This window comes from Silurus aristotelis (assembly GCF_946808225.1).
Source record: "Silurus aristotelis genome assembly, chromosome: 12".
In the NCBI taxonomy this organism is placed as follows: Eukaryota; Metazoa; Chordata; class Actinopteri; order Siluriformes; family Siluridae; genus Silurus; species Silurus aristotelis.
Genome location: NC_139585.1, coordinates 24,714,349 through 24,730,355, shown reverse-complemented (window position 1 = coordinate 24,730,355; position 16,007 = coordinate 24,714,349). Strand labels below are relative to the sequence as shown.

The following is a 16,007-nucleotide window of genomic DNA, read 5'->3' as shown; positions in this document are numbered from 1 at the left end:
AAGCTGCTCATCGTAGGCCTTTAAGAGTACATTTCACAACAATGAGGCGGAGGGTGGGGTGCTTGGGGGAGCGCGGTTTAGCCGGTTTAGGTCACTTGATTCCCAAGACTGTGGATTTTCTCTTCCAATCTCTGCAATTGATTGCCTCGCCACAGCAAGTGGATTTCTGCATTTTGCTCGACCGGGCTCTGTGTGCTGCAATATAATTAACCTTCACTGGAGGGGAACTTTCCATTGACCCACTGAGCTTTCTTGAACTTTTTTTCCTTTTTTTTTTCCTTCTGTGGAACAGATGGATGGTAGAATGGGCAGTTTGTGCGTTAAAAGTAGTGTCGGACGCTCTCTTATGGGAGGGCGAAGAGAACGGGACGCGCTGTTCGGCAATGTTCTGCAGAAGTAATTAAACGCACGCTAGTCTTTTGGCGAGAGGTCCCCGAAGTACACCCCGTGAAGAAGCTTGCGGATTTTAAAGAAAGAATGCTGTTGCCGATTCCAGCTGCCAATACCAGCCATTAGAAATTTAGTACCGGTGCTTTCTTTCGGAAGTAAAAATGCGGTCCTGTCGTGAGGAGATACGGCGATGTAATCCATCTGTATGGATGCACTCTGCATTTCGTTCGCCGTTACCCCGGTATTTATCTGAACCCCCCCCACCTCAGCAAATTACCCGGTATTCAAGGCAGCCTTTTCTTAGCATGCTGATCCTTTTGTCTGTCGAACCATATGCATTTGGCAAATATGTCATTTTTCAAAAGCGCTTGGAAGGATTCCAAACTAATACCCATAATAAGCAGCTGCGCAGGAGAGCGGAGAGTGTTTTCACACTGACATTTGGATGGAGTAGAAGCAACCTAATAGACTCATTAGTAGAGTACGTCTCTCTCCCTGGGGTTGGGCCATCATGCTGGCTTGGAGTAAGGACACATTCCTCTCCCCTACTATTCTGGCACACCAAATGAGTCATTAATCACTAGAAAGGAAGCCTGGGCGACCGGGTGAGACACACACACACAGTGCTGACCAAGACATTAGCATACTTACAACTCATAACCGAATTCCAATGGCGAGGTGGCTGCTGATCCCCTAAATGCAGGTTAACTGCTCTTAAAAAGGGCAACAGGAAGTGGATTTCTTTTTTTGGGGGGTAAAAGTGAGTTGAAACACCAAAACCTGTGCTTTTACCTGTAATATTACCCAATGGCCTTCACGTGCTGCTAGGTCCAAAGTTTTTTCAGCCACCACCTCCTGGCCTTGGCCAAGAGACACGTTGTGGAAGTTCCGGTTGTCGAACGTGTAGCCGAGCTTCCGACCTGCAAAGACGCATTTTCATTCAGCAGCTGCTTCACCAAGCAACGTTAACTTACGCATTTCACATGTACACAGTCGGTATAATTACGATAGTCGAAGGATCTCTCTTTGTGGACTAATTGATCGCGGTGCACTTGGTCAATGATTCGATTAGTCACACTGGTGCGTGCTCACAAACACACACACCTATGCCTAATCGATCCCAAGACTCCTCCTCGTAAGAGCCTTGTAAGAAATTCCCCTTTTAGAATCGCAAGATGCACTGACAACCAGAGGGGGCCTCCTGATGCATCTATTTTCTTTACTTTTTTTTTTTTGCAAACTGGTATTTTCTGTTACTGAAACATCTCCCGGAACAGCAGTCGATCAGGCACCGTGGATTTGAACATGAGGCCATTAAAAAGTTTCGTCTCGAAACTGTCAAGCGAAAGGAAAAAGTCTGAAAAAGCAACTGTACCATGTTTCTCCACGTCCTTCAGTGGATCGACTCCAGGAGAGAGGATGAAAAACATGGGCGTGGCCGCTCCCGATTCTTCAAAGGAGACGGCGAAGTCTACCGAGCGACTCATCACGTACTTGCTGCCCAGCTTTTCCTCCACAAAATCTCTATCCGGGGAAGCAAGAGAGAGGACTTTTATTCAGAGAGATACGTTAGAAACATGCTGTTTGCCCACACTGTTAGTTGCATACGGCGCATTTACACAAGGGGTATAATTTGGATTACCTACATAATGTTTTATTGAATTTTTGTTTATGTATTTTGTTTCTAGGAGAAGATCAACAGACTTTACGCACTTAATGCTGTTTTTTGGGTAGAACCTCAGCCGATGACATTACTTTCATAAAGTATTATATGCACAATATTTCCAAAAGTATTGAGTCACTTGACCTTTCCTGTTATATGTCGTTCTTGTTCTTTGTATTTAATTCCATCTATCTATCTATCTATCTATCTATCTATCTATCTATCTGTCTGTCTGTCTGTCTGTCTGTCTGTCTGTCTGTCTGTCTGTCTGTCTGTCTGTCTGTCTGTCTGTCTGTCTATCTATCTATCTATCTATCTATCTATCTATCTATCTATCTATCATGTCTGTCTGTCCGTCTCTATCTATCTATCTATCTATCTGTCTGTCTGTCTGTCTGTCTGTCTGTCTGTCTGTCTGTCTGTCTGTCTGTGTCTCTGTCTATCTATCTATCTATCTATCTATCTATCTATCTATCTATCTATCTATCTATCTATCTATCTATCTATCTGTCTGTCTGTCTGTCTGTCTGTCTGTCTGTCTGTCTGTCTGTCTGTCTGTCTGTCTGTCTGTGTCTCTGTCTGTGTCTCTATCTATCTATCTATCTATCTATCTATCTATCTATCTATCTATCTATCTATCTATCTATCTATCTATCTATCTATCTATCTATCTATCTATCTATCTATCTATCTATCTATCTATCTATCTATCTGTTTGTGAAGACCTAACCAATATTTTTAATTATTGTTAAGTCCCCATTTGGTGGTTTCTATGTTTTACACACCACGCCAAATACTCAAATGTGGGAAAGATCTTGTAAACAGCACCACCGCATAATTATTGCCAATAGTGACACAATCAACCAGCTCTGCACCGGAAGTAACTAAGCTTGCTGAGAAATGCTTGTGCACAGAGTATTCTGTACGCTTACTCATCCATGCCTGCAGAAACCCAGGGATATTTATTACAGCCTCAAGCCAGCTAATCACAATTCTCCAGCCTCTGACAACCTGAGTCATGCAGCTGGTGTACACAAAGCTCAAGCCAGATAAGAGTAAATAATCAAGGTTTTACAGACTGTGCAACGATGACATGGTCAGAATCGAATCTGTTTTGCTAATGAATGCCTTGTCGATCAAATAGCTCAACGGTTGATTTGGGCGAGCGAACCGACCTGACGGCATACGTCATCCTGTCGGGCCGCAGCGCTCGCATCATGCACAGCCTCTGCAGTGAGCTCTTGTTCTTCCACTCCTGAGGGAACTTCTCTTTCTCCGGACACTCGGACTCCACAAACTTCTTCCAGCGCTTTGCTGAGCCCTCAATGTCCCGGTCCAGGTTACGGAATTCGTCCATCATACAAAGTGCCTGAGACAAGAAAAAAAACAGTAACATATAATAGCCGGTTTTAATGAGATTTCTTGGCTCCAATAAATTATTTTTGAACTCCAATTATTTATTTATTTTCATTATTATTAGTTGATTCTTACTATTAAGACACATTGATGAACCTACACAAAACGTGACAGCATGACAATGCCCATGTGCACAAAGCCAGCTCCATTAAGACATACTTTACATGGAGTTGGAGTGGAAGCTCTTAAGTGGCCTGCTATAGAGCTCTGACCTCAATTCCTATTGAACACCTGAACTGGAACCCTGACTGCACCTCAGACATTCGTTACTCTACATCAGCACCTTCACTAACACCCTTGTGCTGATTGAGCACAAATCTTCAACATCTGGAACATGTTCACAGAAGAGTGGAGGTTATTAGCACATACGAGTAGATAGATAGATAGATAGATAGATAGATAGATAGATAGATAGATAGATAGATAGATAGATAGATAGATAGATAGATAGATAGATAGATAGATAGATAGATAGATAGATAGATAGATAGATAGATAGATAGATAGACAAAGTAGACAGACAGACAGACAGACAGACAAAGTAGACAGACAGACAGACAGACAAAGTAGACAGACAGACAGACAGACAGACAGACAGACAGACAGACAGACAGACAGACAGACAGACAGACAGACAGACAGACAGATAGATAGATAGATAGATAGATAGATAGATAGATAGATAGACAAAGTAGACAGACAGACAGACAGACAGACAGACAGACAGACAGACAGACAGACAGACAGACAGACAGACAGACAGACAGACAAAGTAGACAGACAGACAGACAAAGTAGACAGACAGACAGACAAAGTAGACAGACAGACAGACAGACAGACAGACAGACAGACAGACAGACAGACAGACAGACAGATAGATAGATAGATAGATAGATAGATAGATAGATAGATAGATAGATAGATAGATAGATAGATAGATAGATAGATAAGGTAGACAGACAGACAGACAGACAAGGTAGACAGACAGACAGACAGATAGACGATAGATAGATAGATAGATAGATAGATAGATAGATAGATAGATAGATAGATAGATAGATAGATAGATAGATAGATAGATAGATAGATAGATAGATAGATAGATAGATAGATAGATAAGGTAGACAGACAGACAGACAGACAGACAGACAGACAGACAGACAGACAGACAGACAGACAGATAGATAAGGTAGACAGACAGACAGACAGACAGACAGACAGACAGACAGACAGATAGATAAGGTAGACAGACAGACAGACAGACAGACAGACAGATAGATGAACAGAGTGTGCATTACAGTGCACCTACTAGTCATTCAAAATTTCACAGGTCCTAAGAATAAATGAATGCACATTATACATTATATTTATAATAATTGCAGCGCATCGTATATTACATGCACGCAGGTGCCATAATTGCTGAATGAGCCTTGTCGAACTGCTAAAAAAAGAAAGAACAAAAAAAAAAAAACTGCCAACAAAAGAAGTCCCAGCGAGGTTTAGGGGTGGGTGTTTGGGTGTTAATTTAATATAATAGCAAAGCAAATTGTCTTTAGACTCTTTAAATTGCTGAGTAAACATTATCGAGTTTCTTCACAATGAAGAGTTGCAAAGTGCCGACGAAGCGAAAATAAAAGGGAAAGCCTTGGTATTGTGAAGTTCGTTCTAATTTACGGTGGGCTCCAGATTTCTGATAGAAGATAAGAAAAGAAAAAGAAAAAAAAAAGATAGATTGGAAAAAAAGGAAGATCTAATTAATTATTTGATCCCCTGATTTAGTAAATTTACCCCCGTACAAAGAAATGAACAGTCTATAATTTTTATATTTTTTATATTGAAGAAAAAAATAATATAATCCTGAAAAATATAATAAATGAATATTATATAGAAATTAATTTGTATTTGATTGAGTGAAATAAGTATTTTATCCCGTACCAACCAGCAAGAATCCTGACCTCCACACACCCAAATAAGTTCTGTCTCTTTAAGAAAGAACTTCTAATATTAACTCATTATGTGCATAAAAGACACCAGTCACAAAATCAACCTCTTCCATTCAAACCTCTCGACATCTGGGACAAGATTGCACAAGGCTAGAATGAGCTACAAGACCATAAGCAAAAAACCTTGTTGAGGAAAAGACCACTGTTGGAGCAATAATTAAAAAAATGAAAGAAATACAAGATAAGTCGATCGCCCTGCTGGAGCTCCATACAAAATCTCACCTCATGAGTAAGCATGATTCTGAGAAAGGTGAGGGATCAGCCCAGAATTACATGGGAGGAGAGTGTTAATGATCTGAAGAGAGCTCACCAAGAAAACCATTGGTAACACACCAAGCTCTCTCTGCAAAGAATGTACATGAACAGACCCGTCATATGTTTGGAGGCAGAAAAATGCTGAATATGACCCTAAGAACATTTTCCCCACTGTCAAACATTCTGCTCTGAGGCTGTTTCTCTGCTACAGGAAGACGTCACCACATGCACAGGGCCATAAACTGTAGAATCTTAGATGGGAACCTCCTGCCCTCAGCCAGAACACTGTAGATGGGTCATGGACGGGTCTTCCAGCATGCCAATGACCAAAAAAATACACCCAAGGCAACAATCTGATGGTCTTGTAGCCCATTCCAGCCTTGTGGAATTTCTTTTTCTGTTGAAATAAATCTAGCATAAAAATTTTATACTGTTCATTTCTTTGTAAGGGGGTAAATTTACAAAATCAGCAGGGGATCAAATAATTATTTCCCCCACAATTATTTCAATAATTGACAATATACTGAATATTTTCCTAAATTAAAAACAAACTGTCATGAAAAAAATGCTTGTCTATCTATCTATCTATCTATCTATCTATCTATCTATCTATCTATCTATCTATCTATCTATCTATCTATCTGTCTGTCTGTCTGTCTGTCTGTCTGTCTGTCTGTCTGTCTGTCTGTCTGTCTGTCTGTCTGTCTCTTTCTATCTACCATGTCTGTCTATCTATCTATCTGTCTGTCTGTCTGTCTGTCTGTCTGTCTGTCTGTCTGTCTGTCTCTTTCTATCTACCATGTCTGTCTGTCTGTCTGTCTGTCTGTCTGTCTGTCTGTGTCTATCTATCTGTCTGTGTCTATCTATCTACCATGTCTGTCTGTCTGTCTGTCTGTCTGTCTGTGTCTATCTATCTGTCTGTGTCTATCTATCTACCCTGTCAGTCTGTCTGTCTGTCAGTCTGTCTGTCTGTCTGTCTGTCTGTCTGTCTGTCTGTCTACCCTGTCAGTCTGTCTGTCTGTCTGTCTGTCTGTCTATCTATCTATCTACCCTGTCTATTTATCTCTCTATCTATGCTTTGTTTTAGCAATTCTGTTACCAATGCCCTTTGCTTGGTTGTAAATATGTACTGTGAAATCTATTAACATATAAACATAAACACACACACACACACACACACACACACACACACACACACACACACACACACACACGTGTATATATATATATATATATATATATATATATATATATATATATATATATATATATATATATATATATATATATATATACACGTGTGTATATATAGTATTTCACAAAAGACTGTACACTTCTCATTTCACTAGGTGATGTGCTATTCCTTTATTATTTAGAAAGTGACTATTTGTTACTAATATTTGATATGGATATTGATTTCTTCTCGCTAAACTGTTTCTCGAGCGCGTTCTCTCAGCACCACTGCTGCTTGGTGACTGTGACGTATCGCATCACTAAGGAGACCGAGGTGCCTCCTGAGAGTCACATAGAATACAGATTAACATGGCAGAGGCAGAGCTGCATCTTTCTGCAGACAGAACAGTTTTGGAGTGCAGTCAACGTTCCAATTCGTAACCTACGGTCTTCAACAGGGTTGAGATCTGAGCTCCAGAAAAAGCCACTCAAGATTTTCCATTCCAACCCTTTTAAAGCATATCTTCATGGAGCTGACTATGCGCACAATGTTGGAACAAGTTAGGATCTCCTAGTTCAAGTGAATGGAACAATGTAATTCTACTGTATTCAAAGATGCCCTTACGCAATTGTGAGCTTCCAACGTTGGAACTATATTCAGCTAGTTTTTGCTAATACAGTGCTTAGCTTTGATTTTATAGTAATTAATGCTGAAGTTGTTCTTCTGGAAAGACAGTTTGAGCCTAAAAGCCGTTCGATTTAATCCAGTAGTTAATGCTGCAGTTCCTAAACACTCACACGGTGTTACTTTAAATATAAAATCCGAAAAGCATAACGGCTAAATCAGGCATTACGAGGAGTTTGTGTGTCACACAGCTGGCGGGATGGAGAGCCGAGCGAATGAAACCAGACTGGATCTGAGTGAAATATTCACATGCTTTGTACTTTCCAGGATGCTTTAGCTTGCTACTTATTATATCAGACAAGGGGGTAAAACTTTGCTTCGCGTCATCCCTAGGGGCACTAATGCTATGCTATGTGTCATGGTTGTTCCAAAAATGGACAGCTAGACTGAGTCATGCATGAAGAACATGCAGGAAGAATACACACACACACACACACACACACACACACATACTTGACTTGAATGATCTAACTCTTATGCAATTCATCATCTAAGGTGCAAATGTACACATTTGACACTCTCTTTTACGTCTGATGCGCGTCTAATCTCCGGCGACATTTTACCTTGATTCCTCCCCAGGAATGATGAGACAGGAAGTCGACGGGGGACGTTACACCAGGCTGGACGGGATACCTCAGCAGAAAATCTAGCTCATTAGTGTTGATTTCCTTATTCATCACTAAAATCTGTAGAGATTTAGAGAAAGAAAGCACACGAGATAAAGAGAGAGAGGGAGGAAAAGAAAACGAGGCGAAAGATGCTTATGAAGACTCCGAGACATCGGACGGGAGAACAAAACTGCGCACCTGGAACGTGAGCTGCGCCGTGTACGTGAGCTTGTCGCATTCGAAAAGGCCGCGGGTGGTGTACTGGAAGACGGAGAACGTGAGGCTGTCGATCAGATTCAAAACACGCTGCTTCAACACCTCGTCTGGGGCCGCCTTCATTACAGCTTTCTGGAATACCACACTGAAGGCCTGACAGTACACACATATACACACACACACACACACACACACACCAAGCAAAGGAAAAGGAAAGCTCATAAACCAGCTCTAAATATTTGCACTGCTGAGCAATTCATCATGAAGCCGTTTTACCTCAGCGTTAAATGAGCCATTTTGATGTTCTGGAAGTTTCTACGCGCTCCTTCCCCCCCCCCCCCCTTCCCCTCCCCCTTTTGCATAAATTTGTATAAAAGAACAAAGCAATTAATTCTGCTGATCGCTAAAGATTGTATTTTGTCACAGCATGGTGACGGTCTCGAAATATGAGAATGTCACCGAACAAAGACAACGAGCGACTTAATTGTGTTTTTTTTTCTTTCTTTCTTTCTTTTTTTTTATCTATCTTCCGCTAATGCGCAGGAAAAACTCCTCTACTGAAAGCTGACACCTTGTCACAATCAAACGTCCCGTTTCATTTCCGAACGCTCGTGATTGTCTGACAGGGGAGTAAAATTAAATGGCAGCAGCCGAAAGAGCGGGAAAACGCTTTCCAGAGGAAGAAGAGTGATAGTGACGGCTTTTAAAGAAGAAAAAGGGTCTGGAGTCTGAGGGATACCTTGAGAGCAAACTGGTACATGGGATGGATTTTATTCAGGTCGTTCATAATGAAATAAAGGAGGGAGGCACGGGCGGCCGCCGGACGGTAGTGTTCTCTCGCTTCGTTGATTTCAGCTTCTGTCATCTTTGCTTCTTTCACCTGAGACACACACACATAGACACACACTTCTCTTATAATATTTGTGAGTAACTTCTGGCGACAATTGTAACTCCAATATATTTTGTCTTTTACACCTAGACCCCAATATTACTTATATTGGATTGGTTGTCAGAACATCACTACAAAATATACACTATATGGACCACCAAATTTCAAGGCAGACAACTATATAGGAGACCCAAACCTGTTCCAGCATGACAATTGCCACCTCTATAAAGATATACTTTATATGGAATGGAAAGGAAGATCTTGAGTGGCCTGCTATAGAGCTCTAACCTCAACCCTATTAAACAATTGGAACACTGACTGTACTCCAGGCCTCCTCACCTCACCTAGATCATTACCTGACTCCCCTGACTACTAACACCCTTGTGGCTGAATGAGCACAAATCTCCTCAAACACTCCAAAATCTAGTGGAACATCTTCCTAAAAGGGTCGAATGGGATGTTCAAAAAGCAGCCATATCGCTAGGTGTCCACATTTAGAGTGAATTTTCTTTTCAACGAATCGCCAAATAATCTGACGTGTTAGACTGACGCCGAGCGAACTGAACGACCTTCTCTTCGATCTCGCCCGCTGTGCGTTTGGTTATCTCCAAGTTCTCCACCAGCTCCGTGTCTCCCAGGAAATTTCCAGAAGCTGAAGACAGGCGCGAGAGGAGGTTGTCTTCCAGGGTTTTCAAAGTGATCTTGAAGCCGTTCTGCTGCTTGGTGAGGTTTGACTGAGAAAAAAAAACAAAAAAAAAACAACATCAACAAAAATAAAAAATAAAGCAATTAAAACCATTGACCTGTTTGGAAAACAGTCTAAGAATTCACTTCACTGGGGGAAGCTCCGTGTGTGTGTGTGTGTGTGTGTGTGTGTGTGTGTGTGTGTGTGTGTGTGTGTGTGTGTGTGTGTGTGTGTGTCAGAAATCTTGAAGACGACAGTAATCAATAGATACTGCATCTGCAAGCAGCAATAATAATAATAAGGTCAAAGTGGATTAACTTTGTTGAGTCCCCAGTAACACACACACACCTAAATACCTAAATACCTCACACACACACACACACACACACACACACACACACACACACACACACACACACACACACACACTGTATCTGTATCCAAATAACTATTACATTCAATTAAATATATATATATATATATATATATATATATATATATATATATATATATATATATATATATATATATATATATATATATATTTATTTTTATTTTTTTTTCATTTTTTTTTTTTGTTTTTTTGTTGTTTTTTTTGTTTTTTCAATGAAATATGCATCCAACCACTAGGAACCACCGGAACCAGTGGAATATTTTGGAAGGATTCCCAGCAGTAAACCTTCCAGCACTATCAGCACGACGTGTACATTCTGGCTCTTGTTCAAATTTAGTTTTGTTTGTACGTGCCATGAAGTATTGTCTAACTTATTCCTTGGTTCTCTTTCTTCTCCAAAAAATAGACTATCCAACAACCTAAATCCAAACCACCACAACAACCCAGGACCTCACTAGCGCTAATTGTAAAAAAAAATGTGGTATTTTTCCGTAAAAAAAAAAAAAAAACCCTGCCTTTTTTCTTCCAATCTAAAACAAATGCTTTAATACCTCACCTAGTCATATCTGTATTTACAGTGGTGTGAAAAAAGTGTTTGATTTCTGATTTCTTATGTTTTTGCATGTTTGTCACATGTTTCAGATCATCAAACTAATTTAAATATAAGTAACAGATAACACAAGTGAACACGACATGCAGTGGTTAAATGAAGGTTTTAATTATTGAGGGAAAACTAAATCCAAAACTAGATGGCCCTGTTAAAACTGTGGTTTATCACACCTGAGTTCAATTTCTCTAGCCGCATCCAATTCAATTCAATTCAATTCATTTTTATTTGTATAGCGCTTTTAACAATGAACATTGTCTCAAAGCAGCTTTACACAGATAATGCGGTGATTAAAAATGAATATGTTCTTTATGAGTAAGTTTGTCCCTGATGAGCAAGCCGGTGGCGACTGGCGACTGTGGCAAGGAAAAACTCCCCGAGATGGCATAAGGAAGAAACCTTGAGAGGAACCAGACTCAAGAGGGAACCCATCCTCATCTGGGTTACACCGAATGTCCATTTGTGGCGGGTATACAATGTTGCGGGGTGCAGTGATGATGATCCAGGCCTGATTACTGCCACACCTGTTCAAAATTAAGAAATCTCTTAAATAGGACCTGCCTGACAAAGTGAAGTAGACCAAAAGATCCTCAAAAGCTAGACATCATGCTGAGATCCAAAGAAATTCAGAAACAAATGAGTAAGAATGTAATTGAGATCTATCAGTCTGGAAAAGGTTATAAAGTCATTTCTAAATTAACCCGGGCCGCAGCGGAGAGAGCGCCGCATCCTAACCACTAGACCACCAGGGACCCCTTGTGTTATCTTTTACTAATATTTAAATTAGTTTGATGATCTGAAACATAGAAGTGTGACGAACATGCACAAAAGTAAGAAATCAAGAAGGGGGCAAACACTTTTTCACATCACTGTATATCTACGCAAAACACATTATATGTTCAATTTCTAGGCTCTGCATAAGGGCGTCTGCCAAATGTCATAACCGTAAATGTAAAATGATAATCAGAAGTCGCTCTGGATGAAAGATCCTGTCCCCTGCTTCTTTCACGATCCGCCTTATTTCTCCATCTGAATGGATCCTCACCTGAGGACGGCTCCATGAGGACACTGTGGAGGCTTCAATTTAAAAAGCATGAAGATAGAATTTGGACTGTAATTCATATAAACATTCTGCTACAGCGGTTTGTAAACACCATGAACAGTTTTGTCCACAGTGAAGTGCTGATAACCTCAACCATGAATAAGAACCGGTTCCTATTTTGAAGCTGGTTCTTTTCAAGGTTTCGTTTCTCATATCATCTCAGCAAATTCCTTCCTTACGTGCAAATGTAATGTAGATGTAGAGAAGGAATTTGCTGAGATGATATGAGAAACGAAACCTTGAAAAGAACCAGCTTCAAAAAAAAGTAACCCCCGGTCAGTCAGGATACAGCACCCCGGCTTGAACTCCTGCCCTTCTGATCAGTAACCCAGAGCCTTAAATTACTGAGCTACAGTATCATGTAGTATCATGCAGCTCCACCTATCTGTTCCATTCGAACGTCAGCGACCTTGACCTTACACACATCGTGACCTTTAGCAAAGAAGCTGTATGAAGCGGTTAGCTCCCGTAATGAGTCAGAAACTTCTGTCTGTATTGCAGTGTTTATATATATATATATATATTTCCCCAAATGTGAGGACAAATTATAATAAACCAAATTATAAAAAAATTAAATACAATAAATAGAGAAATCATTCATTTAAAGAGATAAGTTTATCTTCTTTCTTTCTTTCTTTCTTTCTTTCTTTCTTTCTTTCTTTCTTTCTTTCTTTCTTTCTTTCTTTCTTTCTTTCTTTCTTTCTTTCTTTTCTTTCTTTCTTTCTACAGTCATTCTTTTTACAGTCGTTCTTTCTTTCTACACTTTCTTTCCACACTCGTTCTTTTTTTCTAAACTCTTTCTTCTACATTCTTTCTTTCTTTCTTTCTTTCTTTCTTTCTAAACTCTTTCTTCTACACTCTTTCTTTCTTTCTTTCTTTCTTTCTTTCTTTCTTTCTTTCTTTCTTTCTTTCTTTCTTTCTTTCTTTCTTTCCACCTTTCTTTCTTTCCACACCCATTCTTTCTTTCTTTCTAAACTATTTCTTCTACACTCATTCTTTGTTTCTTTCTTTGTTTCTTTCTTTCTTTGTTTCTTTCTTTGTTTGTTTCTTTGTTTCTTTCTTTGTTTCTTTCTTTCTTTCTTTCTTTCTTTCTTTCTTTCTTTCTTTCTTTCTTTCTTTCTTTCTACAGTCATTCTTTCTTTCTACAGTCATTCTTTCTTTCTACACTCTTTCTTTCCACACTCGTTCTTTCTTTCTATACTATTTTTTCTACACTCATTCTTTGTCTTTCTACACTCATTCTTTGTTTCTTACTTTCAACACTCGTTCTTTCTTTCTTTCTTTCTTTCTTTCTTTCTTTCTTTCTTTCTTTCTTTCTTTCTTTTTCTTTCTTTCTTTCTTTCTTTCTTTCTTTCTTTCTTTCTTTCTTTCTTTCTAAACTCTTTCTTCTACACTCCTTCTTTCTCTTTCTACACTCTTTCTTTCTTTCTTTCTTTCTTTCTTTCTTTCTTTCTTTCTTTCTTTCTTTCTTTCTTTCTTTCTTTCTCTTTCTTTCTTTCTTTCTTTCTACAGTCATTCTTTTTACAGTCGTTCTTTCTTTCTACACTTTCCACACTCGTTCTTTTTTTCTAAACTGTTTCTTCTACATTCTTTCTTTCTTTCTTTCTTTCTTTCTTTCTAAACTCTTTCTTCTACACTCCTTCTTTCTCTTTCTACACTCTTTCTTTCTTTCTTTCTTTCTTTCTTTCTTTCTTTCTTTCTTTCTTTCTTTCTTTCTTTCTTTCTTTCTTTCTTTCTTTCCACCTTTCTTTCTTTCCACACCCATTCTTTCTTTCTTTCTTTCTAAACTATTTCTTCTACACTCATTCTTTGTTTCTTTGTTTCTTTGTTTCTTTGTTTGTTTCTTTCTTTCTTTCTTTTCTTTCTTTCTTTCTTTCTTTCTTTCTTTCTACAGTCATTCTTTCTTTCTACAGTCATTCTTTCTTTCTACACTCTTTCTTTCCACACTCGTTCTTTCTTTCTTTCTAAACTATTTTTTCTACACTCATTCTGTCTTTCTACACTCATTCTTTGTTTCTTACTTTCAACACTCGTTCTTTCTTTCTTTCTTTCTTTCTTTCTTTCTTTCTTTCTTTCTTTCTTTCTTTCTTTCTTTCTTTCTTTCTTTCTTTCTCTCTCTCTTTCTTTCTTTCTCTCTTTCTTTCTTTCTTTCTTTCTTTCTTTCTTTCTTTCTTTCTTTCTTTCTTTCTTTCCACCTTTCTTTCTTTCCACACCCATTCTTTCTTTCTTTCTAAACTATTTCATCTACACTCATTCTTTGTTTCTTTGTTTCTTCGTTTCTTTCTTTCTTTCTTTCTTTCTTTCTTTCTTTCTTTCTTTCTTTCTTTCTTTCTTTCTTTCTTTCTTTCTTTCTTTCTTTCTACAGTCATTCTTTCTTTCTACAGTCATTCTTTCTTTCTACACTCTTTCTTTCCACACTCGTTCTTTCTTTCTTTCTAAACTATTTTTTTTACACTCATTCTTTGTCTTTTTACACTCATTCTTTGTTTCTTACTTTCAACACTCGTTCTTTCTTTCTTTCTTTCTTTCTTTCTTTCTTTCTTTCTTTCTTTCTTTCTTTCTTTCTTTCTTTCTTTCTTTCCACCTTTCTTTCCACCTTTCTTTCTTTCCACACCCATTCTTAAATATATATTTGTTTACAGATGAAGGCCTTGGGCTTTGGATTAAGTACACAGTCTGGGGGGAATGAGTGTGTGAACCTGGAAGAAAGACATAAGAGGGAGAGATACAAAGGCAGCTCCTTTCGGAGAAGGAGCTACAGTTAACAGTAAAGGCATGAAAGTGGCATAGTGTCGGAGTTAATAAGAGGAGAGGGAAAAGCCTACAGAGCGTTGGCTCCGACAGTGTGGTAGTCAAAGGAGTGCGATCGGGAGCGCAAGCCTCATTTGCAGCGAACGGTTAGCTCCCGTAATGAGTCAGAAACTTCTGTCTGTATTGCAGTGTTTATATATATATATAATATATTTCCCAAATGTGAGGACAAATTATAATAAACCAAATTATAAAAAAATTAAATACAATAAATAGAGAAATCATTCATTTAAAGAGATAAGTTTATCTTCTTTCTTTCTTTCTTCTTCTTTTCTTTCTTTCTTTCTTCTTTTCTTTCTTTCTTCTTCTTTCTTTCTACAGTCATTCTTTTTACAGTCGTTCTTTCTTTCTACACTTTCTTTCCACACTCGTTCTTTTTTTCTAAACTCTTTCTTCTACATTCTTTCTTTCTTTCTTTCTTTCTTTCTAAACTCTTTCTTCTACACTCCTTCTTTCTCTTTCTACACTCTTTCTTTCTTTCTTTTCTTTCTTTCTTTCTTTCTTCTTTCTTTCTTTCTTTCTTTCTTTCTTTCTTCTTTCTTTCCACCTTTCTTTCTTTCCACACCCATTCTTTCTTTCTTTCTAAACTATTTCTTCTACACTCATTCTTTGTTTCTTTCTTTGTTTCTTTCTTTGTTTCTTTCTTTCTTTCTTTCTTTCTTTCTTTCTTTCTTTTTCTTTCTTTTCTTTCTACAGTCATTCTTTCTTTCTACAGTCATTCTTTCTTTCTACACTCTTTCTTTCCACACTCGTTCTTTCTTTCTACTAAACTATTTTTTCTACACTCATTCTTTGTCTTTCTACACTCATTCTTTGTTTCTTACTTTCAACACTCGTTTCTTTCTTTCTTTCTTTCTTTCTTTCTTTCTTTCTTTCTTTCTTTCTTTCTTTCTTTCTTTCTTTCTTTTTCTTTTCTTTCTTTCTTTCTTTCTTTCTTTCTTTCTTTCTTTCTTTCTACAGTCATTCTTTTTACAGTCGTTCTTTCTTTCTACACTTTCCACACTCGTTCTTTTTTTCTAAACTCTTTCTTCTACATTCTTTCTTTCTTTCTTTCTAAACTCTTTCTTCTACACTCCTTCTTTCTCTTTCTACACTCTTTCTTTCTTTCTT

The 16,007-nt window shown here is 38.3% G+C and overlaps 1 protein-coding gene across 1 annotated transcript in view; it reads right to left on the bottom strand.

The window, feature by feature from the left end:
* dnah9 (dynein, axonemal, heavy chain 9) overlaps positions 1-16,007 on the bottom strand; it is a 145,416-nt gene that overhangs the window by 22,822 nt on the left and 106,587 nt on the right. Inside the window, exons 56-62 of the mRNA XM_083556808.1 lie at positions 9,868-10,032; positions 9,149-9,289; positions 8,392-8,562; positions 8,149-8,271; positions 3,229-3,422; positions 1,766-1,914; positions 1,183-1,310 (exon numbers count right to left, since the gene is read on the bottom strand). Of these exons, the coding sequence (XP_083412934.1) occupies positions 1,183-1,310; positions 1,766-1,914; positions 3,229-3,422; positions 8,149-8,271; positions 8,392-8,562; positions 9,149-9,289; positions 9,868-10,032 (1,071 nt within the window). The remainder of the gene's footprint in view (positions 1-1,182; positions 1,311-1,765; positions 1,915-3,228; positions 3,423-8,148; positions 8,272-8,391; positions 8,563-9,148; positions 9,290-9,867; positions 10,033-16,007) is intronic.